At 40.4% G+C, this 27,995-nt stretch overlaps 1 protein-coding gene, 1 long non-coding RNA gene and 1 pseudogene across 12 annotated transcripts in view; 2 read left to right on the forward strand and 1 right to left on the reverse strand.

Moving 5' to 3' along the window:
• LOC309640733 overlaps positions 1 to 24,792 on the reverse strand; it is a 242,823-nt gene extending 218,031 nt beyond the window's left edge. The window contains exon 1 of the long non-coding RNA XR_014252368.1: positions 23,972 to 24,792. This is a non-coding gene — a long non-coding RNA (uncharacterized lncRNA). The remainder of the gene's footprint in view (positions 1 to 23,971) is intronic.
• The window catches only part of DENND5B (DENN domain containing 5B), a 228,545-nt gene that overhangs the window by 190,598 nt on the left and 9,952 nt on the right, over positions 1 to 27,995 (forward strand). For all 10 annotated transcript variants that reach the window (XM_082419604.1, XM_082419613.1, XM_082419605.1 and 7 more), the window contains 6 exons: positions 2,106 to 2,187; positions 17,023 to 17,151; positions 18,938 to 19,059; positions 21,743 to 21,888; positions 23,523 to 23,641; positions 24,800 to 24,987. In XM_082419604.1, the coding sequence (XP_082275730.1) occupies positions 2,106 to 2,187; positions 17,023 to 17,151; positions 18,938 to 19,059; positions 21,743 to 21,888; positions 23,523 to 23,641; positions 24,800 to 24,987 (786 nt within the window). The remainder of the gene's footprint in view (positions 1 to 2,105; positions 2,188 to 17,022; positions 17,152 to 18,937; positions 19,060 to 21,742; positions 21,889 to 23,522; positions 23,642 to 24,799; positions 24,988 to 27,995) is intronic.
• LOC309640662 (glucose-6-phosphate 1-dehydrogenase pseudogene) lies at positions 13,850 to 15,658 on the forward strand (annotated as a pseudogene). Its single transcript has one exon. The product of its transcript is annotated as a glucose-6-phosphate 1-dehydrogenase pseudogene (transcript).

Raw genomic sequence — 27,995 nt, forward strand, 5'->3', positions numbered from 1 at the left:
CTATAAACAAGGAGAAAGATACAGAATCACTAAAGGATGAACCAGAGACTTTAACGAATTGCATGGAGACATGAAAAAGTATATCGCATGTTTAAGGAATATTGATCAGTGAAGGGTGGCTAGAATACAGGATTCCAAAACAGGATTCCAGAACATGGTTAGGCCTGTGAATGCTCTTATTGTGGTTGCTACTGCTTCTTTAAATGTCAGACTCCTCTTTTATTAAGTCTCTCAGCTGTTCTCTGCTCCCTGAGGCATGATTCCTTGTATTGTCATGTCTTCCTCTGGCCAAGTTGCCAGATTCTGGTCTCAGCTCCTTTCTCCTGACTCATGATCTTTTCTTTTTCTCTTCTCAACCCATTTCATTTTTTTTAAAAATTAATTCATTTATTTATCTATTTTTGGTCTGTTGGGTCGTCGTTGCTATGCGCGGGCTTTCTCTACTCTTCATTGCTGTGTGTGCGCTTCTCATTGCGGTGGCTTCTCTTGTTGCGGAGCACAGGCTCTAGGTGTGCGGGCTTCAGTCGTTGTGGGCACATGGGCTCAGTAATTGTGGCTCATGGGCCCTAGAGTGCAGGCTCAGTAGTTGTGGTGCACGGGCTTAGTTGCTCTGCAGCATGTGAGATCTTCCCGGACCAGGGATCGTACCCGTGTCCCTTGCGTTGGCAGGCGGATTCTTAACCACTGCCCCACCAGGGAAGTCCCTCAACCCATTTCTTACTACGTGTGTGGCCATCTTTCATGCTGTCTAATCATCTGGAGTGTAGAGACATTCTCTGAGGTATTTCACTTTCTCCCCCAAAAGAGGGATGTGCTTTCATTAATTAACACACTTAAGTGATGATAGTCTCAGACAGGAAGACAACCAGCACATTCCCTGCAAGTCTCTGGAACAGTGTCTTCGGTGTCTGTTACTTCTTGGGTATCAAGATGAACCAGTGTTTTCAGTGACCCATTGAAAACTCCCTCCCCAAACTGCCAAGACAAATGCCCTATTCGTTACCTGCTTGGTAGGGAAGGCCCTCAAAAGGACTGCCTTTGGGTTGGTCTGGCTGCATTCTCTTTGTCTTGGCAACCCCATCAGTGCTCATTTATACCTGCCAAGTATCAGCCCAGCTTCTTTCACCAAGTGCCAAAAACTTGCAGATCCTAATCCACCAAAATGTTCCCTATCTTCCTTCAGTGCCAGCTTCATGTATATTTATGTGTTCTGATATTGTATTCTAGCCCCCCAAAGTAGAATGGATCTAAAAACTGAGAAAATGCAAGTTTAATATACAACGAAAACCCACATCCTAAATTCTGATTTTATCAATGTATTTGCCAAGTGTGATGTTGCAATTTACTTTCCATTTACAGGTGGGAAAATGGAAATAAAGAAAGGGGACAAAACGCCACAGCATCTCATTTAAAGTGAGGTTGAGCACTCCAGCTACAACATATTAACCAATAATTGATTGTTTAGCCATTGCTATATAAGAGAATAATCTTTCCTTCTTTTATAAATGTTAGCTCTTCAGACTTCATAGGAGAATGGCTCATAGACATTATACTTGTAACTGTCCATTAAGATTACTCACTTTGCATGATAAACATACTGTAGTTTGGATTCTGAACTTTGAAGTAGAAACTTATATCAGACTAAAGAATCCAAACTCTTAGGTTTTTCTTTTTAAACATTCTTTCAAAAGGGGAATTGTATGATTGTAGTTCACAAGCCCAGAGATAGTTCACGTACTTAGTAGGTTAATTTACAGACATTACTTTCCTGTAATTATTTGGAGCTATTAGAATGATAACTTTAGAAAGTGACTGGCCCTTCTGGCCAAAATGTGCACACATTGTCTTATTTGCTAAGTGGGCTTTTATGATTCATTTAAAAATTTTCAAATACAGCCCCATATTAACTAGAAAGAAAATAACTAGTTTACTGTATTAATAAAGTAGGAACATTCAGGTAAACAAATTTGAGCTTTTCTGTTGTCTTTAAAATTTGTTCACATCAAAATAATTCCAAAGTATTTGTTTATGGAATGTGAACCATGTAGTTTTTTTAAGTCTTTACTGTTATTTTTCTAATACTTTGCTGATATTTTTCTACATAGTTGCCCTTGGACCAGAAAGAAGAAAATCTGACTCAGGAGTTATGTTGCCAACACTCAGGGTCTCTCTTATCCAAGACATGAGGTATTTGATATATGTGCTAGCATATGGTGATAACTTTGAAATATTTATGGCTTTCATTTAAATTGCTCAAATAACTGTGGCTATGGTATTTTTTGCTTATGTATTCTGAAGAAAACATTTTTTATAATCTTATTTATTTTACTTTTATACTATTATGTTTTTTCCTGACATTAAATCCAAAGGCAAAATGCAACTGAGAAGAATTTTTAAATAGCCTTAAATTATTTTACAATTTCTTTTGTTCTTTTTTTTTTTTAATCTCCTTAAATTCCTTCTGCCCCCGAATATAAACCAAAAAATCTGCAAATAATGACAGGTTACTTAGCAGAAAAATCGCTGACAGGTAGATTTTCTTTGAAGCAAATGCAAATCTGAGAATTATCACATGCAGTTACTGGCTTTAGAAATCATTAGAAGGCATCAACATACCTAAAATAGATTTATTGAATGAGGAAGGCAGAGGCTTTTTTCTTTTAAACATTTTGGGTACATTTTAGTCAGCTTTTAAAATATGTGGGTCTAAAGTGAATGTTATAACATTTATAATGCTTGAAATTTTTCTTTTGTGGTATGCTTTAATATTAACTATCGATGTTTATTTGATTTGTCAGAGGCTTACAAGTGAAAAGCATAACTTTTATGAGTGGCATCATAGTACGGTGGTGACATATCCTGGCTTCACACTAGCTGTGTGATCCTTGGCACTTTTTGTAACTTCTCTTTGCCTCAGTTTTTCCTTCTCTCAAATAGAGATAAAAACAGTTATCTAGCTCATAAGAATTAAACCAGTTAGTCCATTATACTAAAAAGTTTCAAGAAGTACTCGGGCCATCCTGAGAGTTCAGTAAATGTTGGATTTTGTTATCTGAATCAATTCCTATGTTTGTATCTTAAATGCCCTTATTCCTTGATAGATGAAATGTAGTTGTCCTCATGAGGCTTATGATTCCTTTTGATGGTCAGCATGAGATGAATAGTTGTAACTTTGAGGGGAAAATGCACTCCAGCTCTCTTAATGGAAACATAAAACCACATCTGTTCTGCAGTGATTTCACAGTAGCCATAACTTTAAGGGGATGATTGTCAAAAGCTTTGCAGTGGTGACCTCAGGGCCAAACTTCTGAAACCTAATTAGGAGATGGTGACGTCACATAAGGCTGCCCCGCTCCTTCCAGTTTCCTGCTTATTTACTTTTATCTGCTTCATGTTGTTGGTTTTTTGTGGGGAGGGATGTCCGGCTTCAATAAACTCCCTTCACTTTATAAGAGGCAGTCTAGCGTGCTGGTTAAGACCTCAGGCTATGGAACCAGCCTATAAAGGTTGCTATTTTAGCTCTGCCACTCACTAGGCTTCGTAGCCAAGGGTAGTTCCTTATATTCCCAGTTATCTCACCTGTAAAATAATAGTGTTTCTCTTAAAATTTTGGTGTAAATATTCAGTGAGTTAATAAGTGTAAAGCACTCAAAATAGGCCTGGAAATAAATCTATGTTTATGAACTCATGCATACACATACATCTATATTTATTTCTGTTTCTATATTTATTTACATGTGTGTATATGTATTTTCACACACACATACACACAGTTAATTTTTTTAAGACCACGAATTCATAATGATATCTCTGATTCCAGTTCAGTACCACAGGGACCATTCTAGCCTTCTCCCTTATTCGTAATTTTTTTCTCCAACTATGAGACACCTGGCTCTTGTTATCTGCAACATATTCACTTATTTGTGCAACCTGTATTTTCGGAATTGCTACCCCAGCCCCTGTAAGGAGCAAGGTTACTAGCTAAGCTCAGTGCTGTGCACAGCTCCAGTTTTCTTTGTCATTAGCCTTTCAGTATCCAGTCAAAATACTGTTTTCCAAAACTTAGTTTAGTTCTTTTTTTCTCCAGTCCCTTCAGTGTGGTTGTATTATTCATTTGTAATAGTGTTAGGGTTATTTGTTAGCTTGTATTCCGTTTGGGGTTCCCTCCACATCCTAGTGGTTTTTGTTTTGGGTTTTGGTTAAATTTATATACGGTAAAATTCATCCTCTCTTGGTGTGTAGTTCTATATGTTTTCATAAACACACAATCATGATACAGAACAGTTCCATCACTCCTTTCACATCAACATCTCTCCCAGTTTCCTACCGTTGGCAATCAACTGGTATAATTCCAAGCTCTTTCCACTGAGAGGGCCTAGAAGTAGTAATACCCCAGTAACAATGAGCACAACTAGTGCCCACATATTGGTTTCCAAATACCATTCTCCAGTGAAAGGAGCCATGGCTCTCTAGAGAAGTTATTGATTCCAGGACTAAGGAAGGGAAAATATAGGATGAACTTAGTGCATCTTTGGTAAGGCCAGAAAGTAAGGAAGTGCTCAGAAAGTATAGGATTAGGTAATAAAGACACAGGAGGGACATCCCTGGCGGTCTAGTGGTTAAGACACCGAGCTTCCATTGCAGGGGGAGTGGGTTCGATGCCTGGTCGGGAAACTAAGATCCCGCATGCCACACAGCATGGCCAAAAAATAGAAAAAAAAAAAAAAGGCACAGGAGCCAACCTGAAAGAGCTCCAAATGGCCAAAGCTGAAACAATTTGAGCAACAAAATAAATAACAGTAGTAATAGAGCATAACCCATAAAATAGATATCCAAGAGCCTATTCTAATTACATAAATAGATGAAAGCAATGGGACAGCTCTTTTTTACAGAAGCATTCCAATTAATAAACGTAGAAGAACGAAGTAGAAAAATTAGTGGTTGAAGGGTCTAAGGTGAAACCAGCATATTTACATAGTCTCAAAGTGTCCTCCCCCAAGAATTTATTAATTACAGAGGAAAAAATAAGTAAGTTTACAGTGGAGAAACCCAGCAGACATCTCTTCAAGCAAGTGATCAAGGTTAACATCACTAGTGATAAGACAAAACTAGTAATGTACCCCCGATATGATACACCAAGAAGAGAACATCACTTCTGCAGTCTTCCTGCCGTAAATGCATAAACTCAATATGACTATGAAAAAACATGAGAAAAATCCAAATTGGGGGTCGTTCTACAAAATAGTTGACTAGTACTTTTCAAAAGTACCAAAGTCATAAAGACATGAAAAGGCTGAGGAAGTATCATGGATTGGAGGAGAATAAGGAGGTGACAAGCAAGTGCAATAAGGTTGCTGGATTAGATCCCAGAACAGAAAAAGAACATAAGTGGAAAAACTGGTGAAATCAGTCTGTAGTTCAATTAATAGTGTTGTACCAATGTGAATGTCTTCGTTTGGTTATGAAAGATGTTAACATTAAGGGAAGCTGGGTATACAGGAACTCTGTGTACTACTTTTACATTTTTGTAAATCAAATTATTTCCAAAAAATGTGTGTGTGTGTGCGTATTTTTTTTTAAACCAGGCCTGGTACAAAGTAAATAAATGTCTAAGGGCTGTTATTATTATAGCTATGGAGTAGATAGCTTATTTTTTTTTAATACTGTTTTTTGGGGGGTTTTTTTTGTTTATTTTTAAATTTATTTATTTTAATTAATTTATTTGTTTTTGGCTGCGTTGGGTCTTCATTGCTGCACACGGGCTTTCTCTAGTTGCGGTGAGCGGGGGGTTCCTCTTCGTTGCGGTGCGCGGGCTTCTCATTGCGGTGGCTTCTCTTGTTGTGGAGCACGGGCTCTAGGCGCGCGGACTTCAGTAGTTGTGGCATGCGGGCTCAGTAGTTGTGGCTCACAGGGTCTAGAGCGCAGGCTCAGTAGTTGTGGCGCATGGGCTTAGTTGCTCCGCGGCATGTGGGATCTTCCTGGACCAGGGCTCAAACCCGTGTCCCCTGTGTTGGCAGATGGATTCTTAGCCACTGCGCCACCAGGGAAGTCCCTGTTGTTATTTTAAAATTTATTTCGCTGTGTCAGGTCTTAGTTGAGGCACCAGTGATCTTCGTTGTGTCATGTGGGATCTTTAGTTGCGGCACGTGGGATTTTTAGTTGTGGCATGCAAAGTCTTAGTTCTGGCATGTGAGATCTAGTTCCCTGACCAAGGATTGAACCCGGGCCCCCTGCATTGGGAGCACAGAGTCTTAGCCACTGGACCACAAGGGAAGCCCCAGGAGTAGGTAGCTTATTATCCAGGGGTATAATTCTTGGTACAACTGCTGCTCACCTCTTCTCTTGAATGTTAGATCAGTGAGCTGTGACCTCTCTAGTCTAAGCCCCTAAAATTTCTCTCCTGGATTACATCATGGTCCGCATATTTCAGTGCTTGCCCTACTGTAATTCATCCTCCTTACTGCTAATATGGTGATCCTAGAATAAAGTGCAAATCACTTACCCTGAGTGGCAGGGCCCTACTTGATCTGATGCCTGTCTGACTGCAGCATTATTTCCTATCACTCTCTCTTTATTTCCTCCAGCATGCCAAACTTGTTTCCTGCCCTGGGGCTTTCTTTACCCGTTCCCTTCACCTGATAGCTTTCCCCTGAGTCCTACCCCCATAGAATCTCCACAGCTAAGGCTCCTTCTTGTCATTTGCATCTTGGTTCAAATGTCACTTCCTCCCACTAGCCATCCCTGACCACCTGGTCTACAGCAGCAACCCAGTCACTCTCTTTCAAATTCCCCTATTTAAAAAAAAAAATTTTATTTATTTATTTGGTTGCACTGGGTCTTAGTTGCAGCAGCTGGGCTCCTTAGTTGCGGCAGGCAGGCTCCTTAGTTGTGGCTCACAGTCTCCTTAGTTGCGGCACGCAGGCTCTCAAATTCCCTTATTTTAATTCTTTGCATAATAGCACCTATTTGCTTGTTTGTTTTTCTAATGCTACTTATGAACTTCCTGAGAGAAGGGAATCTATCTGGCATGTGAAACTGTTGAATTGCAAGTTAGTGTTAACAGAGTGGCACATAAGTGGTGTTCAATTAATATTTGTTAAATGAAGGATTTGCCATATTTTAATCTCTTTGAGTGTGGGTAAGAGGATGTGTGTGTGTGTTATGTGTATGTGTGTGTGTGTGTTTATCTAACATATATACGTGTGTGTATATATATACATATATATATCTCCTTATAGCCAAATTGTTATTGAATTACATTGGTTACAGTTTTGAAGATTTAGAAAGGTGGTGATTGCTGAGGTACTTTTTACTAATCAATTTAAAATTTAGAATATAGAAGAAACTTGAGAAGTCATATTGCTTAGCTTCTTCCTTTTATATATGTGGAAACTCAGGTGTAGGCAGATAAAGTCTAAGACCATATATACAGCCAATTAACAGCAGAAATGGGACTAGAACTAAGGTTTCCTGACACAGTTCACGTCTCTTTCTAACTAGATTCAAGTTCTCAGCCTTTGCCTTGTCATCAGAAAAAATGCCAGGTGTGACTAGGCACAAACAAGTTGGCAGCAGTGTATGGGTGCACATCACCCTAAATATAATTTAGTATAACCTTGAATAGTCTATATTTGTTCAGGTTACTCAACTAAAAAGTTGATTTCCTATGACTTCTCACTTAAGGGTTACTTTGGCTTTTAATTTTCAGACTTTGCCTGAAAGAGACCCCTGGGTACCCTAAAGTGATGTTTTGGCCAAATGATAGATACTTTTAATAAAACTTAACTGGTTGATTGCTTTCAAAAGGTGTCTAGTAAGGTAGAAAGGCATTGCCGAGAAAAGACAAGCTGACTTCCTAGGGTTTTCCCCTAAGATTTTATTATTAAAAATTTTAAACATACAGCAAAGTCAAAAGATTTTATAGTGAATGCATCCATATACCCACAACCTAGATTCTACCACTAACATTTTTCTATGGCTTTTTAAAAAAATGGGGTGAAATATATATATCATAAAATTTACCATTTTAACCATTTTTATGTGTATAGTCAGTGGCATTAAGTACATTTGCAGTGGTACAACCATTACCACTATCCATCTCCAGAACTTATTGTCATTCTAAACTGAAACTCTGTACCCATTAAACAATAGCTCCTCAAGCCCCTGGTAACCACTGTTCTATTTCCTGTCACTATGAATTTGACTATTCTAGGTACCTCATATAAGTGGAATCATGCCTTTTGTGTCTAGTTCGTTTCACTTAGCATAGTATTTTTGTGGTTCATCCGTGTTACAGCATGTATCAGAACTTCCTTACTTTTTAAGGCTGAATAGTATTCCAAGTGTATGTATATACCACATTTTGTTATTCCACTCATTCATCGATGGGCATTTGGGTTGTTTCCACCTTTTGGCTGTTGTGAATAGTGCTGCTATGAATATGAGTGTACAAATATGTGTTTGAGTTCCTGCTTTTAGTTCTTTTGGGTATGTACCCAAAAATGGAATTGCTTGATCATGCAGTAATTTTATGTTTAATTTTTTGAGAAACCAACATACTGTTTTCCACAGTGGCTGACACCATTTTACATTCCCACAAGTAATGCACAACTGTTCTAATTTCTCCACATCCTTACCAACATCTTTTACTTTCTGTTCTTTTTGACAGTAGCCATCCTAATATGTGTGACCTTCCAGTTTCTTATGGCATGCGTAGCCATAAGGTCTTCATAGACATTGTGCTAAAGTCTTTAGCTTTATGAGATCAGAAACCAAATCATTAGTAAATCAAAATGTAATCAGACTCTAAGATACTCCTACTAACCAAGAGACTTACCTCAGATACCTAAGAGAGATGGAAAAATAATAGGCTGGACTTGGGTCATCTGTCCACTCTTGTCTAGTCATCTATGACCAGGTAAGGGCATGGTCACAGGAAGCCAGTTAAACCAATTTATTATTTCCTTAACCAGAGGACTTGATATTCTTTCATTGATAAGGATAGGCTCTGCCTGGGAGCTAGATCAAAATCAGAAGTCTACTTGCTGTCCTCGGGAGCAGAGATATGGATGCCTGATCACCCAGCTCCACGCCACTGATCGTCATACTAAGGGGACTGATGTCATCTCAGAAAGGCCCTGCAGAAACACTGCCCATGGTTCTCTCTCCCTTTTCTCTGCTTCATTCTGCCTCTTTAAGATACCTTTATATGCATTGTTGTTCTTATTCATGATATGTTTACTTTAACTCTCAGTGTACGGGCTTATTTCTGTTTCCAAGTTCTTGGCAAGTACTTCATTGTAATCCCTAGTTGCTACCGCGATAGTTGATGTAGATGCTTTTCCTTAAAGAGAAACACCCAAGTAATATTCTAAACTTCGGTTTCTTTCACTCTGGACACTTAAAAACTTGTTTTTTAAAGATTAGGTAGCAGGGCTTCCCTGGTGGCACAGTGGTTAAGAATCCACCTGCCAATGCAGGGGACACGGGTTCAAGCCCTGGTCTGGGAAGATCCCACATGCCACGGAGCAACTAAGCCCGTGAGCCACAACTACTGAGTCTGCGTGCTACAAATACTGAAGCCCGCGCGCCTAGAGCCCGTGCTCCACAACAAGAGAAGCCACGGCAATGAGAAGCCCGCGCACCGCAACGAAGAGTAGTCTCTGCTCTCTACAACTAGAGAAAGCCCGTGCACAGCAGCGAAGACCCAACACAGCCAAAAATAAATAAATAAAATTTTAAAAAAAAAAAAAAAAAGATTAGGTAGCAAAGATATCTGAGTTCACACTTTCTGTGGGGCACATTCCCTGACAGTACCTCCTGTTTCCCACATTTCTCTCTTGAAGCAAAGACATTGGCAGTGTAGAGACTTAGAGTCCTCATAGTTGTCAAGTGTCTTGGTACCAGACTGCTTAGCAGCTGGCATGAGTCCAAACATGTCTACAGGCTATCCCCTGTTATCTCTGACAACTCCCCAGGACCTTCATAGATGCCAAGTATCACCATACTGTCAGTTATAGAATGATTCTTTTCTTCCAAAGAGAAAGGCTTGGGACAGTAAATATTAATAATTGTACAAGTTGTTGTCTACTTATAAAAGAGGAGTATTACCATGCAGTTACCATTATTACCAATTTCTTTCCAGAGTAGCTGTGCATATATCATCTAGCCATTCAAACTAGCACGGGCTTTCTCTAGTTGCCGTGAGCAGGGCCTACTCTTCATTGCGGTGCGCAGGCTTCTCATTGCAGTGGCTTCTCTTGTTGCAGAGCACAGATTCTAGGCACACGGGCTCAGTAGCTGTGGCTCTCGGGCTCTAGAGTGCAGGCTCAGTAGTTGTGTCACACGGGCCTAATTGCTCCGCGGCATGTGGGATCTTCCCAGACCAGGGCTCGAACCCGTGTCCTCTGAATTGGCAGGTGGATTCCTAACCACTGCACCACCAGGGAAGTCCCCCAACTTTTATTCTTAATGACAAAATGCAATTAATAATGAGGGGCATAGTAGAACATTACATGATTGAGGAGATTGTGAGTACTATAATCCAAGTATAGATATTCTGAATATGTAAACAAATGAACAGGATATCTGAGTAAATCCTAGAAATATCTGGTTTACGATGGGAATAAATTACTTGAGGGTAAATTGGCTACTCACTTTATCTTTTTTATAAATAATGTGTGCGTATGAGCTTATGAGCATCCGGCTTTATTCTACACTAAAGTTAAATAGTCACGATTGATGTTGTTACCCTCAGAAGGAATATTTGAGGAATTTTTATGACTATACAGAATGTGGGTTCAAACTAAAATTGGCTAATTCCTTAATCTCTCTAATAAATATTATTGTGTTTCATTGGTGATACAGTGAAATAAGCACCAGTTTTGGACTCAGGAAATGTGGATTCAAATTTAGTTGCTGCCACTCTTAGGAATCATTCAGTTTTAGGGAACAGAAGCCCGTTCAAACTAGCTTCAGCAGAAAGGAGGATTTATGGGAGATACATGAGGGTATTTTCCAGAATCCAAGCACAAGAACTGTGGCTGGATTGGAAACAGTTTTGTGCAAGCTTACTCTCCATCTCAGTAGAAGCAAATTGTCCCTGCTTTTCCCTCCACTTCTGCTGCTTCTCCTCCCTTCTGTCCCTTTCCCTCCTTTTCTGCTTTACTGTGAACATGCTCTCCCAAGCCCTGGCCTTAACATCCCTTATTTAAGCATTCAACAAAAACTAACTTGGTTTTTCAGTGTACTAGTTTCCAGTTTCTGAGAGAAAATCTGATTGGCTCAGCTCAGATCAGGCAGATGCTGCTTATCCATTCAGTTCTAGCTGAAGGATAAGGAGCATCCGTCAGGGTGGTACCTGAAGTTGTTGCTTCTGGTTCTTCTGGGTCTGTAGAAGGAGAGCTTCTCCGAAAATGTGAGTACCAGGAAGAAATGATTGGTAAAAAATGGGTGGCATCTCTAGAATATGGACTATTTCTGTGACCTTGGGTGGGTCACTTAGTCTTGATGAATCTCAGTTTTCTCATTTTTGAAGTGAAATAATGATGGTCTCCCTCTCACTAGTTATTGTGACAATCAGATAAGACAGAATACATAAAAATTAGAAAGCTTTGTACCAGGGTTGGAAACAAATCAAATAAATAAGCTATTTAAACCACACCATGTATGCTTTTCTGTGAATTAACAGGATCTATTTTAGTTTTTTATTTTAATTTTAATTTTTGGCTGCATTGGGTCTTCGTTGCTGCGCATGGGCTTTCTCTAGTTGCGCCGAGTGGAGTCTACTCTTCATTGCAGTGCATGGGCTTCTCATTGCAGTGGCTTTTCTTGTTGCGGAGCACGGGCTCTAGGCACACGGGCTTCAGTAGTTGCAGCATGTGGGCTCAGTAGTTGCAGCATGCGGGCCCTAGAGCACATGCACCTCAATAGTTGAGGTGCATGGGCTCAGTAGTTGTGGCACATGGCCTCAGTAGTTGTGGCATGCAGGCTCAGTAGTTGTGGCTTGTGGGCTGTAGAGGTCAGGCTCAGTAGTTGTGGCACACGGGACCAGTTGCTCCACGGCATGTGGGATCCTCCTGGACCAGGGATCAAACCCGTGTCCCCTGCATTGGCAGGCGGACTCCCAACCACTGCGCCACCAGGGAAGTCCCCAGGATCTATTTTAGAAGTAATACTTGTATAATATTATGCTGAATATCATTATAATTACCTATAATAAATTATTCCAATTTAAAAGATTCAAATGGTATAACTACACAGAAAAAATTTTAATAGATTTAAAGTTTAATAACACAACACATATAAATTGTTTTAAAGCATTAAATTAGATATAGATTTACAAAGCAACAGAATTTTTTTAGCTTTTTATATACACTAGGCCCTATAGGGAGCAAAGAAGGATTCAAGGCTAGTAAGAAGTATTGGGCTCCTCATTCTCAGGGAGCTTTTGTCAAGCTGAGAAAAATGTATACCAAGAGAAAATGATAAAAGTAGTAGTGCACAATAAATGCAAATCAGACTATAGAATTCCATAAATTAGAGAGGTCATTGAAGGCTCTCATGGTCAAGGAAAGCTTTCTAGAAGAAGCTGGGATTTCAAACATGAATAGAATCAAATAAGGAAGCTAGAAGAGAGTAAGTATTTCAGGTAATAAAATACAGAGTCTTATAAGTTAACTGCTTGGAATAGAATTTTTTAATAGGAAAATATGTTGAGGCCAAGGGGTAATGGGCCTTGAATGCAAGCCTGAGCAGTTCAGGCTATATCCCGTGAGCTTTTGAATATTCTGGAACAAAGGAATTACATTAGGAGGCAATCTTTTAGGCAGAGTAATTTCCCTGGTGCCAGTGAACAAGGGGCTTGAGGAGAAGAATCTGGTGGCCTCATCTCCTGATTCCCATGCTTCCTGCCAAAAAGAACACAAAAGAACAAACAAACAAAAATTAGTGCAAACATTTTTATGATGGGAATGCTGCTAGCCACCTAAATAAAAGAGGTTTCACTTTGTGTATTCCAATCCTTCCCATTTTCCTTTAACATAACATTGTTTTTCAAATAATTATTTCCCATTTTGACATTCTTCACCTATCATGTCTCCAGATACCTAAGACCAGTATGAAACTAATTTCAGTAGACTTTACTGTTTTAGAGTAGGAAGAATACTTAGGGAAAGATTATACAACATACGTACTTGCCAAACCTCATATAGATTCATTTCTGGTGGATACACTTTGATCAACTTGGTATTCCTGGATCATGTGAGCTCTAACCTGGCACTGCGCTCATGGGGGGACCTTGTACATACTGTGGAACTTTAAGTGGTAAATACCTGAGCATTTCCCCCTTGTTGCTTTTAGTCAACTGTGTCATCATTTGGTCAATGTCAGTAGTTAAGGAACAGCCAGTGCTGTTTCCTAGGCTCACTTTGGAGGTGCCCGTGTGGGTCGTCCAGCGCCCACCACTGCCACCACCACCAGAACCAGGGTCTAAGAGGGACTTGCCTGACACCAGCTTTCTCCGTTCACGACCATGTGTAATGGTATTAGCCCTTTAAAGATAAATTAAGTCTGTCATAATTTCTGAAAAAAATTCTTAGAGGTGAGGTTGGTTAACGAAACGGCAACAGAATTTTCTTTTATTTCCTCATTCTGACTCGTTTTCAAGCCATCTCTTTAAGCCTCACTTGTGTGATGTGATAATGCTTTACATTTTATCAAGAGTGTTTGATCAGATGCGAGGGAGGCTGTCCCAGACCGGAAGCCCGAGCAGCCAGCCTAGCCACCCTGCCCCTGCTGGGGGAGGAGCCACAACGAGGCTGCCTAATGGGGCTGGTTTGACCTGAGCAGGTGACCAATGGCCAGGGGGCGAGGAGGCGAGGGGGTGGGGCTGCAGAAGGCCCGCCTACAAATGGGGTCAAGGGGCGTGACCACACTGCAGAAGTGGAGCCCTTCCGCCCAAGGCTGGCAAGAAAGCCAAATTGCAGGGACGGGGTGGGTTGGGGATGTGGACCTGTGCGAACAGTATGGAGATGCACGGGCACTCACGAGGCATCCAGGACATGGAACAACGGCGCTGGGGACCACAGGGGACCCGCGGCCCGGCAACCGGCGCAGAGAGCATCATGGCAGAGCAGGTGGCTCTGAACCAGACCCAGGTGTGCCGGATACTATGGGAAGAGCTGTACCAAAGTGATTCCTTCCACCAGTCTGATACACATATCTTCATCATCATGGGCGCATCCGGCAACCTGGCCAAGAGGAAGATCTACGCCACCATCTGGTGGCTGTTCTGGGATGACCTTCTGCCAGAAGATACCTTCATCATGGGCTATGCCCTCTCCCACCTCACAGTGGCCAATACACGCAAGTGGAGCGAGCTATTCATCAAAGCTACCCCAAAGGAGAGGACCACGCTGGAGGAGTTCTTTGCCCGCAACTCCTATGTGACCGGCCAGTATGATGATGTGGCCTCCCATGAGCGCCTCAACAGCCACACGAACACCCTCCACCAGGGTACGTAGGCCAACCGCCTCTTCTGCCTGGCCTTGCCCCCCACAGTCTGTCAGGCTGTCACCAAGAACATCCACAAGACCTGCATGAGCCAGATAGGCTGGAACTGTATCATTATGGAGAAGCCCTTTGGGAGGGACCTGCAGAGTTCCAACCACACTTCCTCCCTGTTTCACGAGGACCAAATCTGCCGCATCGACCACTACATGGGCAGGGAGATGGTCCAGAACCTCATGGTGCTGAGGTTTGCCAACAGGATCTTCGGCCCCATCTGGAACCATGACAACATGTCTTACATCATTCTCACCTTCAAGGAGTCCTTTGGCACTGAGGGCTGCTGGGGCTACTTCAGTGACTTTGGGATCATCCGGGACGTGATGCAAAATCACATCCTGCAGATGGTGTGTCTGGTGGCCATAGAGAAGCCCGTCTCCACCGACTCAGATGACGTCCGTGATGAGAAGGTCAAGGTGTTGAAATGTATCTCAGAGGTGCAGGCAAGCAATGTGGTCCTGGGCCAGTACATGGGGAACCCCAGCGGAGAAGGTGAAGCCACCAAAGCGTACCTGGACGACCCCATGGTGCCCCGCGGCTCCACCACCACCACCTTTGCAGCTGTCATCCTCTATGTGGGGAACGAGAGGTGGGACGGGGTGCCCTTCATCTTGCGCTACAGCAAAGCCCTGAATGAGCACAAAGCTGAGGTGCCTCTGCAGTTCCGAGACGTGGCCGGTGACATCTTCCAGCAGCAGTGCAAGAGCAGTGAGCTGGTGATCCGCGTGCAGCCCAACGAGGCCGTGTACACCAAGATGATGACCAAGAAGCCCAGCATGTTCTTCAACCATGAGGAGTCGGTGCTGAACCTGACCTATGGCAGCAGATACAAGAACGTGAAGCTCCCAGATGCATGTGAGTGCCTCATCCTGGGCATCTTCTGTGGGAGCCAGACGCACTTTATGTGCAGTGGTGAGCTCCAGCAGGCCTGGTGCATCTTCACACCGCTGCTGCACCAGATCGAATGGGAGTAGCCCCAGCCCATCCCCTACGTCTGCAGCAGCTGAGGCCCCACAGAGGCAGATGAGCTGATGAAGAGAGTGGGCTTCCCATACAAGGGGACCTACCAGGAGTGAACTCCCACAAGCTCTGAGCCCTGAGCACCTGGTCCCCACTCCCACCCACCTTGGCCCTGTCTCTCTGTCCTTCCCACCGTCTGACCCCACTTCAGGAGGACTTCGGGACCATAAACTTCAGCCTCACATTACCAGCCCCGGGCCTAGGCCACCTTGTGCCGCTGCTACCTTGGGCCCAGCTACATTCCTCAACCACCAAGCCTTGGAGAGTCGTGCTGTGACCATCCCCCGCCACCACTGAGCCAGCTTCTGTCCACAAGACTGAGCCCCAGTGGAAGGAAGGAGAGTGGCTCTTCATCTGTCCTGGCTCCTTCCAGAGGCCTGGAGTTAGGGGCCACAGGGAGGGGCAGTGATAGGCCTCATGACCTGTATAAGTCAAATCATTATGTTGTACACCTTAAACTTATACAGTGCCGTGTGTCAATTATATCTCAATAAAACTGGGGTGGGGAAAGAGAATGTGTGTGTTTTACTGGGAAGATATTCCTTATTCTGAATGCTTGGAATCATCAGAGAAAAGGGTTTGTTGCAATATTTATTACAGCTGAGATGAGTCATTCTGTACATTAAAAAAAAAAAAAATCAAAGGAAGGGATGGTGGATCACAATCACAAAGACTTTTCAGTGAGTCATTGTAGTGGTTCTATAATTATCCTGTCCCTTAGGCTTGTCCTTCCTGCTCAATCCTTCTTTCTCCTTAGGAGGAAAATCATTAGGAAGATAAATTCAGTCCTGCTGGATATGGCATCAACTTCTACACAGAATACTAATATATACATATATGTAACATTCATTTGGGGGTTGACCACACAGTTTGTTTGTGGCCACACAATTTCCTAAGTCTCTCAAATTTTTAAGAATTTTGAATTTATTAGTACAGTACAGCTTGTATTCTAATGCCATAGAAAATGCGATTTCATATTTTCCATATGTTGTCAGGGCAATTTGAAAAATGATTCAGTGGATTAAAGTTGTAGCAGATACTTCAACTGTAGAACAATTATTTTGAATAAGAACTTGAATATTCAGCCTGTTTTATTGCTTTTATTTTTCTGAGTATCAGGAATAACCAAGTGCCAGTTTATAGATATCTATGAGCCTGAAACAAGAATAAATAAAACCTGAAAGAGTGAATGAGTGTTAAATGCTTTATCTTAGGATATTGCCTGTGTGCTCTTGTTGTAATGGTAATTCTGATGTTGGACTAATTTCATGATTCAGGTGGAACACTTGAAGTTTAATCAACATAAATTGTGTGTTGCCTGTTGCTTCCTCTAAGTATAAAATAACTTTTCTGTGCAAGGTGCTGTAACTCTTCATTGCTTTTCCAGTTCAAGTTTAGCCTTAGGATTTACATCTTTGCTGTTTTACTATTCTTTAGGCATATTCAAAACATGAGTGAGATCAAGACTGATGTCGGACGAGCTCGAGCATGGATAAGATTGTCTCTAGAAAAGAAGCTCTTGTCCCAGCATCTCAAGCAGTTGCTCTCTAACCAACTGCTCACAAAGTAAGAGATGGCCTCTTGAGGCATTTCTGTTTCTGTGACCTGTGTGCTTACAAAATAAATTGCATAGGCTGACAAGCTGGCTTCTCCAGCATGAGTTGCTGACTCCTGTGCATATGAACTCTTCCTTTCTAACAGGCACATGCTTCAGAAACTCTGTGTCATGACCTCCTATTTGATTATGTCTGGGAGGGTACAGATTTCAAAGCCAAAGGGCAGATTGTGCTACTCTGTTCAGAACAAAAGCTAATAGTCCCACAGGCTGATAGTAACATCCAAAAGATGGGTTGAATTTATGTAAACTGTATATCATATTGTAAAGATCACAACAAAACCAGGAGTGGCAAAAAAATTAAAAAGTCCACAGGAAAGGGCTTCTCTGAGAGTCTTGCTAATACTTACATTTAGTAGTTTAGAGCCAGGAAACCAATCAAGTGCATATTAGTTAATTGTTAACTGTTTTGATAGGTTTCCCTTTACGCCATCAAGAAACCTTGGATGAAATGCATCATCCAGCTAATATGTATAGTAGAACTAATTTGAAGGTTGAGGACTTTGAGTTCTCTAGACCAAAGGTATGCAAAGAATTCAACAGAGACCTCAAACATGACAGTGTTGGAATGCCACCAAAACCCAGTTCTTTTTGTGATTTTGTGTTTGTACATATCACTGTTGGGTTAAGTTACTCTCTGGAGCATTTTAGGATGAGTCTTAATGTCCAAAGAATAGGTTTGATAAAGAGTGCGTGATGTGAAGTACAGTCTGAACCTGACCTTGTTCTCTTAAAACTGATTACTCTCCCCACACCTTATCCCCACCCGTAAGTCACTTGCCCTTTGTGGCCAAAGTACAAAGAAGAAAATGATAATCATTTAAAATCTTACTACATAAAGGTGACTACTAAGTATTTCACATGTTTTCTACTCTACTTCTGTACATGTTCTCTTAGTTAAGATTATACTATATTTGCAATTCAGCATCATCTTTTTTTTAGCTTAATATTATACCATAACATTTTCTATATCATAAGGGTTTTAGCCTCTGAAATCTGAATGCCTGTGTTCAAAGACTACCTTTACTATTCCCTATTTGAATGGCCGTAGACAAGATACTTAACTTCACTGTATCTCTGTTTTCCTCATCTATAAAAGGAGGATGCTAATAGACTTACCTCATACATGGTCACGAGAATTAAATATATTAATAATTAAAAAATACTTAAATGTAAGTGCTTAATAAAAAGTTATTTATTATTTTTGGGAGTAGTAGTTTTGTTTTTGTTAAAACTCTTCCTAAACTTTATTTTTAATGGGTATACCATGATATATTTTTACTTTTACAAATAATATTCAAGTGGACATTTGTGAGTAAATCTTTGCCCACATTTCATATTATATCCCTAGGACTGAGTCCTTAAAGTAAAATTAATGAGTCAAAGAATATGATTGGTTCAAAATAATTATTACCAACAAATTGCTTTTCTGAAATTTTCAGTTCCACTTTCTGTTATTCACTGCCACCCCCCACCCCCCATCAGCAGCGGTCATCACTTTTAAATCTTTATTACTTTGAGAGACAAAATGGATTCACGGCAGGTTGTTTCTTTAATTACTAAGTAGATTTAAATGTATTATTAACTGTATATGTGTTCATTTTTGTGAATTGTCTGTTCTTTCTAGATTAAAGTTTCTACCTATAGTTTGTCTAAGTGGAGATGTTTATTTTTAGTGGAAGACATAATGAAAAATATACTATACTATTATTTTGTGCTTGTCTTACCCTTTCCTAGGAAGCTTTATAAACGTTATGCTTTTCTACGTTGTGAAGAAGAAAGAGAGCAGTTTCTTTACCATCTTCTTTCCCTCAATGCTGTGGACTATTTCTGCTTCACCAGTGTGTTCACCACTATCAGTAAGTCTGGAGAATTGACTGTTAAGTGAAGAGTTGCTCAGATGACTAATGGAATAAGAGTTTATATTTTTTAAAACGAGACATATCACAGTACAGTGAGTCAGACACTGTGACATCCACCCACCCACCCCGCCCTACCCCATCTCCACTTATGAACGAAGGTTATGCCCCAGCAGCCTGAGATGCTGCTGGAAGACCACCCTCAGCTGTCAGCTCCTGTGGGGAGTGTCTCACCAAAGAAAACTACCTTACCTGAAGCTATCCCTCCTACCAGAGCTGGCCAGCATCCCTGCCTGACCCATGGGCTGTCCCAGAACTCACTGTGGGACCAGCTGAGCACTCACAACATCAGAGCTCAGTTTCTGCCTCAGCGCATCCTGCTTTCTTCCTCACATTCTGCATGCTAATTTCTGACTCAGAGTCTGCTTCCCAGGAAACCCAATTGGGATGGATGTAAAGAAAAATGTTTTATTAAACAAATATTCCAATATCTTACTTGAAACACATAAATTCAAAGAATCAGTATATGATAATAAACTTATGTAACTGAACATCATTACACTTTGAAGATTCAGAAAGACTTCAGGATCTTGCTGGGTGTTGTAGGTCTATAGAGGGAGGAAATGATGATTGGAGATGTGTTTTTGATAAATTGAATTACAGCATTCATTCTGTTGCAGTGGGTCCCCTTCCCTACTTTGGAGAATTTTTACTTGTATCAGGAGTTTTATTCAGCTGCAAGTATCAGAAGCTTGGAAAATAGTAGTTTAAAGAAATCGGTTGTTTTAATTTTCTTATACAGTGATAAGTCTTGGGGTAGGCAGTCCACAGTGCTATCACGGACCCAGGCTCTTTGACAGTTATCAGTGCGTGCTAATCGCCTCCAGCGATGGCTGTTCTCAGTCTACCCTCCAGCCCGAAGAGGGAAGGAGTGCCAAGGAAGAGGAGTTAGAATCTGTGCCAGAAAAACATAGTTTTCTAAGAAATCTCAATAAATATCACCAATATTTCACTGGGCACAGTTGTGTAGGTTTTGGCCTTCAAAGTCTCTGGTAGAGGCAGACAAGGGGAAAATGGAGTTGGAATGGTTATTGGGCCAACCTGTATTGTCTTTCAAGCTACTATTAGTTTACTAGAAACTAAGGTGTTATATACAGTTTTGAAAGAGAAGAAATAGCAGAGAGAGTTAGGATCCTAAGTTCCTCCCCATATATGCAGATTTCTCTTCATCTGAGGAACTCTTTCAATTAGAGGAGTCGAAATACTTCATGAAATAAATATTCTGAGTTTAATAATATTGCTCTTTTTCTACTTTATGAAATCATTGTTGTGCATCTGTGAGCCCTTTGCAGCCACAGAACTGCTGACCTTAAAGAGGCCTTTTTCTGTAGCTTTTCTAATCCTGTCAGTGAAAGAAATGAAAGTAGCCTCTGGCACCTAAAATAACATCTTGCACTAACCTCTTCTGCTTTCAGTTTCAAAAATCATTTGAGTCTCATGATTACTAAACCATGAAAGTATGGCCTTTCCTCTGACATTTTCTTTTCCTTCAGCCAAAATAAAAAGGACAGAAAGGGAGGTTATTCACCCAACAGAAAGTCGTCTATGTAAAGTTAGGGAAATGAACCATTTATCCCATTCATTTTGCTCATCTAAGAGCACATTGAAACACGAGCTCCTATTGTGAGGCTGTATCTGAGCCTCTTGTCCAGTAAATGTTTTTAATTCTACGTGTAGTTCTTTCAAGGAGGGCTTTCTGTTAGCTCTCTTGTGACTGAATGAACAGAAATCCTGAGAATACCAACCAAAATATTGATTCTACCCTGCTTTAAAAAAAAAAAAATATGGCTCTGAGGGATAAAAATATGCTAATGTGTTTGAGCCATCCCCATTTTTTAAAGGAAATGGAGGTATGTGTAATGCCTGTGTGGTTTACACATTTGAGCAAAGGACGGTGATAGGACAGTGACATCTAGTGGTGTGCCTTTTGAAGAGCCTTCAGAGGGGAAAGATTTCTTACAGATCCGTTTCCATATCCTGATTCTTTCCCTGGGGCACCACTTGCACATGAGTCACCTTTCCAAGTTGTAGTTTATAGACTTCATATTACGTCCAGAATGGAGGTGCTGTTGTTTATTATTCTTGGCTTTGCCTATTGGACTGTAAAACTGGGATGGGAAAGTTCTGAAGTGCAGTGCTTTTAAGGGTTGGCCAAGAAAATCAGCAACAAGAGGATACTATCCAAGAAGTCATCTACCACCTTTTTTTATATGAAACCATACCAGTAACCATGCTCATTTATACTCGATTCTGGAACAAAATTAATAAAAACATTAAAACAATGAAAATACTATATAGCACAGTCACTGTTTATGTCCTCAGAGATTCTGGTGCTAATGCCTGACATTGTTTATAAATGTAGTGGTGATGATAAGCGTGTCATGTACACATGGTGATGTATATGTGTGGAAACCACAAATATTTGGACTTTTGGCTTATAAACCAGAACTCATCTTTCTAGACTGGGGGAGGTTATGATCTATCTTTTTGTTTAAGTACATCTTGATAGATCATTAAAAAGCAAATTATCTGTGAAAGCCAACCGAGTTCTTAATATATATTTGTTTTGTTATCAGGAGAATTTTATTGTAATTTTGTATTAATTTCAGCATTTTTCTTTCAGTGATTCCGTATAGGTCAGTCATCATTCCCATCAAAAAGCTAAGCAATGCGATCATCACATCAAACCCTTGGATCTGTGTATCAGGAGAACTAGGAGACACGGGAGTAATGCAGATTCCCAAAAATCTCCTCGAAATGACTTTTGAAGTAAGTTCAGCTAATACCTGTCTTAGCACAAAGTGTCATACATAGTTCTACACAATGATGCCAGTTTCACTTTTTCATTTTTCCTTGAGTCAAATAATATAAAGAAGTAATTAAGCATGCAGGATCATTTTTGGGATTATATACCTAAAGTTGTCTTGAACACGTGAATTTTTGTATTTTTATTGTTATTTTAATTGTTAAGCTCTATTTTTCCACTCATAATGGTGCACTTTGGGGCTTTGCCAGGTCCTATTCCATAATTCCCAGTGCCTAGCACGGAACCTGGCAAGTAGAGAACATTCGAGTAAATGCTTTCCCCACAGTGGTTCTCTTCCAAACGGTAAATTCACCCTGCCTGAACCTAGACAAAGGGACAGGGGAGCTGCTATCCATGCTTTTGGGTTTTAGACCACGTGGTGATATTTATAAAGTGATTTTGCAAAAATATACCTTTCACTATGGTAGTCAGTTTTCAGGTTTTACCTGGTGAAGTACTTCCATACTTTTGAGCCCACATGCTGGTTGATCCTGGCACGCAGGAAGAAGACAAACAGCTGTTCTTGTTTCAGGAGGGAAGTGGTGCTAACTGAAATGTCCTGTCCTCATGTTCCTTGGAGTCTAGGAATAGCAGTTTCCACTCAGAGTCATAACACTGCCCAAGAGCTTATTTTGACACCATCTATCTAGTGGAGTCACAGCCATCTGTATATAAAAGATTAAAATCCTTGGCTTTTCTTTCACTACCAAGTACGGAACATAAACTGCATTATAAGTCCCATCATTGCTGTTTCTAGACTCTCACATCTGCCTACTTCTTTCCATCTCTGCTGCCACGACTAATTCAAGATGCCATCCTCCCTCACCTAGATCGCTATGATTCAAAGACGTCAAAGATACTAGCATCTAATTAAAGCTAGTAACATCAGAGCTATGAGAACTCATAGCTCTGATATTCCCAACCATACATAGTCAGTTGGGGTCTATGATCTTTTATCAGAATTTAAAAGTCAGAATTTAGTTGACATTTATTTTCACCATTCCTATTATCATCGCTTTCTTTTGTACTTGTCCACAGAGGGTCAGGAAGGACGCCAATAACCATGCTTTTTTTTTTTTCTTTTTAACAATAGCTTCAAAGACTTCTAGGTGCGGTTTGAAGTCAGTTCTGCCTTAGTATTTTATTAGAAGCAGAAAAGTAGTCATGTTGGTGATATTTTGTATCTATAATTGTTTCTCTGACCTCTCTGTAACTAAATCTAAATAGCATCCTTTTCCCACTTCTTGGGATTCTTCTCATCCTTCATAGGCACAAATCACTGACTCTGCAGTGTTTCTGGGTTCTCCAATTAGAAATCTTTGTTCTTTCCCCAGTGTTCTTCAAGTACCTGTTTACATCTCTACTCTAGGGCATTGTGCAGTCCCCCTCATTTGACAGTTAATGTTCCTATGTCTCCTGTCTCATTAGAAGGGATCTATTAGATGTGAGTATTTTTCTCTAGTGCACAGCAGAACACATTATGCAGAGTGGGTCCTCTGCAGTTGTTAAATTGGGTGGAATCATGGCGCCACTGTTAAAGCTGAGAGGTAGCAGGAAGGGGTCAGGTACTGAGTAACCTGTGGTCCTGTCCCTGCAGTGCCAGAACCTGGGGAAGCTGACTACTGTTCAGATTGGTCACGATAACTCAGGACTGTTAGCCAAATGGCTAGTGGATTGTGTCATGGTCAGAAATGAAATCACAGGACATACATACAGGTAAGTAAATGTCCTTGGGAGCTCAGACTTCTTTTAAGACTCTTTAGACAAGAAAAGGTTTGAGAATTGTTTTCATTCCAAAGCTTTCCCGCTGCCTTCTGAATTTTAGTTTAGTTTTTTGGGTTGTTTTGTTTTTGTTTATGTCATAACAAAATTGTGTTATTTTGTTCCGAATACAAAATTGTCTCCAAAATACTTTTTTTTTTTTTTTAAGTCACCTACTTTATTTATTTATTTATTCATCTTTGGCTGTGTTGGGTCTTCGTTTCTGTGCGAGGGCTTTCTCCAGTTGCGGCAAGCGGGGGCCACGCTTCATCGTGGTGCGCGGACCTCTTCACTATCGCGGCCTCTCTTGTTGCGGAGCACAGGCTCCAGACGCGCAGGCTCAGTAGTTGTGGCTCACGGGCCTAGCTGCTCCGCGGCATGTGGGATCTTCCCAGACCAGGGCTCGGACCCGTGTCCCCTGCATTGGCAGGCAGATTCTCAACCACTGCGCCACCAGGGAAGCCCCAAAATACTTTTAAGAAACTGATTGTGTTTGCTGCTAATGCTTAGTCCACAAATGTTGAAAAAGATTGGTGGAAGTCTGATAAAAAAAGGACACAAAAAAGAAGCTTAAAATAATATCAGTAAGAGGAAAGCTCTTTCAGATGCTCCCGGCAAAGCCAGCACTCTTCTTTGAGAGCATTCTCCTCTTTTCTCCTGTAACTTAACTCCCACGTTAACATCTAGTTTGAAGATATTGTTGTTGAACCTAACCCCAGAATTTTAATACAGACGAGGTATGAGAAAATATTAAAGAATTATTTTAATTTGGTGATAACAATTTATTCTCTTTATATAAGAGAGAATATCTTTAGTTTTCAGAGACTCATTCTAAAGTGCTTGGGAGTAAAATGTCCTGTTGTTTGTAATTTACTTTAAAATACTTTTAACAAAAAATAACAATGAAGCATATGGCAAAATGTTATGTTTAAGTCATAAGAATATGGGTGTCTCTTATACTTTTCTGCTTTTTTACGTGTTTGAAATTTTTCATAATGAAAAAAGCAACCCACAGGCACTAAAATGATGGGCTTCACCCATGGTGCCATTTAAAAATTCTAATTAAAGCTAGTAAGATATTGGTGATTCTGAAGTTTGTTTCTGTCCTACCAGGTTCCCATGCGGGCGGTGGCTGGGGAAAGGCATTGATGATGGAAGCCTGGAGAGAATTCTCATTGGAGAACTGATGATGACAGCAGCAGATGAGGACCTGGTGAAGCAGTGTCGGACTCCACCCCAGCAGAAATCACCCACCACGGCCAGGAGACTAAGCATCACTTCACTGACGGGAAAAACTACCAGTAAATAGTTTTTTTTATTTTCCAGTGTGTCATGTTGCAGGCATCATGTAGCCCTTTCATAGAAAACTGTTGTATTAATGAATTACGGTAAGGAGATTGAAAAGAAAAAAGCTGAGGAAAATTAATTTGAGAGGAAAGCTTTAAGAGTGGGGAGAGAGGGCTTCCCTGGTGGCACAGTGGTTAAGAATCCACCTGCCAATACAGGGGACACGGGTTTGAGCCCTGGCCCGGGAAGATCCCACATGCCGCGGAGCAACTAAGACCGTGCACCACAGCTACCTAGCCTGCGCTCTAGAGCCCACGAGCCACAACTACTGAGCCCACGTGCCGCAACTACTGAAGCCCACGCACCACAACCACTGAAGCCCGTGCTCTGCAACAAGAGAAGCCACCGCAATGAGAAGCCCGTGCACCACAACGAAGAGTAGCCCCCGCTCACCACAACTAGAGAAAGCCCACGTGTGGCAACAAAGACCCAACGAGGCCAATAAAATAAAATAAATAAATTAAAAAAAAAAAGAATGGGGAGAGAAAAAAGGGGGAAAAATAAAGCAGGACATTAACAAATAATTAAAAGCCTGAAGAATTTAGATGTTAAAATCCAACAAAAATTGCATGCTTCTGTTTTAATTAAGCTTTGGAAGTATGAATAAATAATATCTTGCCTGAAACTTAAAGGAGGAATAAGGACAGTTACATGTTACAGTACTCCCACATCTAGTTATCCAGAGCCCCTTTTTCTAAGAGGAATTCTAAAAATTCCTCTCCCTACCCCACCCCCAACTTCCTGTAGAAGTGATAAAACAAAATACTATAAAAAAGTGAATTCTGTGGATAGGATACTATGTTCATATGCCATTTTGAATAGTACAATAAACTTCTAATTTATACTAATGTGGTCTATAATAGACTGAATAATGTCTCCCAGGGGTGTCAGATTTTAATACCTGGGATCTGTAAATGTTACTTTATTTAGAAAAAGGGTCTTTGCAAATATAATTACGTTAAGGAACTTGAGATGGGGAGATTATCCTGGATTATCCAGGTAGGCCCTAAGTGCAATCACATGTATTCTTATAAGAGGGAGGCAAAAGGAAATTAGACACACACAGAGGAGAAGACAATAGAAAGATGGAGGCAGAAATTGAAGTGATGCGGCCACAAGCCAAGGAATGCCAGAGCCACCAGAGCTTGAAGAGGCAAGGAGCAGCTTCTTCCACTGAGCCTCCAGAGGAAGTGCAGCCCTGTCCACACCTTGATTTCTGCCTGGTGATACTGATTTCTGACTTCTGCCTTTGGAATTGTGGGAGAATAAATTTCTGCTTTTTTAAGTTACCAAATTTGTGGTAGCCTAGTACCAGAACCACAGAAAACTAATAGAGAGGCAGTATGATTTAGTGAAAAATCACAGAAGTTTATCAGTGAAGTGGTTTTATTTCAGTTTATAGACAGTAACCATGAGTAGAATAAGAGGTACCTAAGAGGTCCTTAGTTAACTAACAAAGCAGCTTCCTTAGATATTATTATTCCATATCCCTTTCTTAGTACATAGTAATATATTAGCTATTAGAATGATACAGTCTAAAAATCTCCCTTATTCTTTCTCAAATGATTCCCTGTATTCATAATTCTTCTCTGCCTTCAGAAGTAAATTTAACACACACACACACTAGAATAGCTAAAATAAGGATAGAGAACAGTGGAATACTCATATATTGCCAGTGGGAATGCAAAAGGAAAAACCATTTGGCAATTTCTTTTAAAGACATACATATACTAACCATACACTTGACCCAGCAGTCCCACTCTAGATATATACCCAAAAGAAATAAATACATATATCTATACCAAGACTTGTACTCAAATGCTGCTAGCAGCTTTATTCATAATAACCAAAATGGAAACAACCCCAGTGTCCACCAGCTGGTGAGTGGAGAAGCAGATAGTAGTATATCTAGTCAATGGGATACTATTCAGCAATACTGTGGATATATCTAACATCATGGATGAATCAAAAGTATTATGCCAGGTGAGAGAAACCAGACACAAAGGACCAGACACTATATGATTCCATTTGTATTAAATTCTAGAAAAGGCAATATAATAACGATGAAAAGCAGATCAGCAGTTGACAGGGGTTATGAGCTGGGGAAGGGGATTGACTGAAAAGGGGAACGGGGTAACTTTTGGGGTTGATGGAAATTTTCTATATTATGTCTGTGGTGATGGTTATATGTCTATACATCTGTCAAAACTCATCAAATTACACACTTAAAATTGGTGAATTTATTGTATGTAATACCTCAACTATGCTGATTTAAAATTTAAAAGTGGGTTTCAGTTCAGTCCTTCCAAATTATTACAACTTGTGAATCAGTCCAATTTCATGGGGTATTAATGTTTTGAGAGGCCTTATCCCCCACTTCTGGTCATATTTTCTTTCTCAATAAGCAGAAAAATTTAAATAACGTGAAACTGAGAGATGGGTACCGTGGTGTTTTTTTCACAGTGTGTGCAAGGTGATATTTAGAGAACTAAACACTTCAAATTGGTTTCAAAATAATGCTGATCAGCACAGGGTTCATTCGAAATGAATAAAAGCTTTCAAAATAGATCTTCATGTTTAAAAGAGAAAGGTACAAGTAAAAAAATTACTAGGAGCTGGAGATGACACAGTATCAGTCCTTCAGTTATAAGAGGTTTCCATTTTAACAATTTTTTTGCGTTGATATAGAAAAAACTTACTTGAGTCTTACCTGGAAAATGTCTTATGCAAGAAATGCTCCAGCAGTATGAATTTAAAGATTCTTAAATTCTAGACTGTATAGCATGTCATTTATAGTGTGATATGTGAGTTTGATTTAAGAGTTAATCACTACAAGAAAAGACCAATTATTTAATTTTTCTCTTGTTACTTACTTCTATCCATGGATGAAACTTGTTTACCACCTTTTTTTCTTTTCCGTCTTTTTCTCCTTTTTTTTTTTTTAATCATTCTTGGGGTTTGG

The sequence above is a fragment of the Balaenoptera physalus genome, assembly GCF_965194825.1.
Source record: "Balaenoptera physalus genome assembly, chromosome: 13".
NCBI lineage: Eukaryota > Metazoa > Chordata > Mammalia > Artiodactyla > Balaenopteridae > Balaenoptera > Balaenoptera physalus.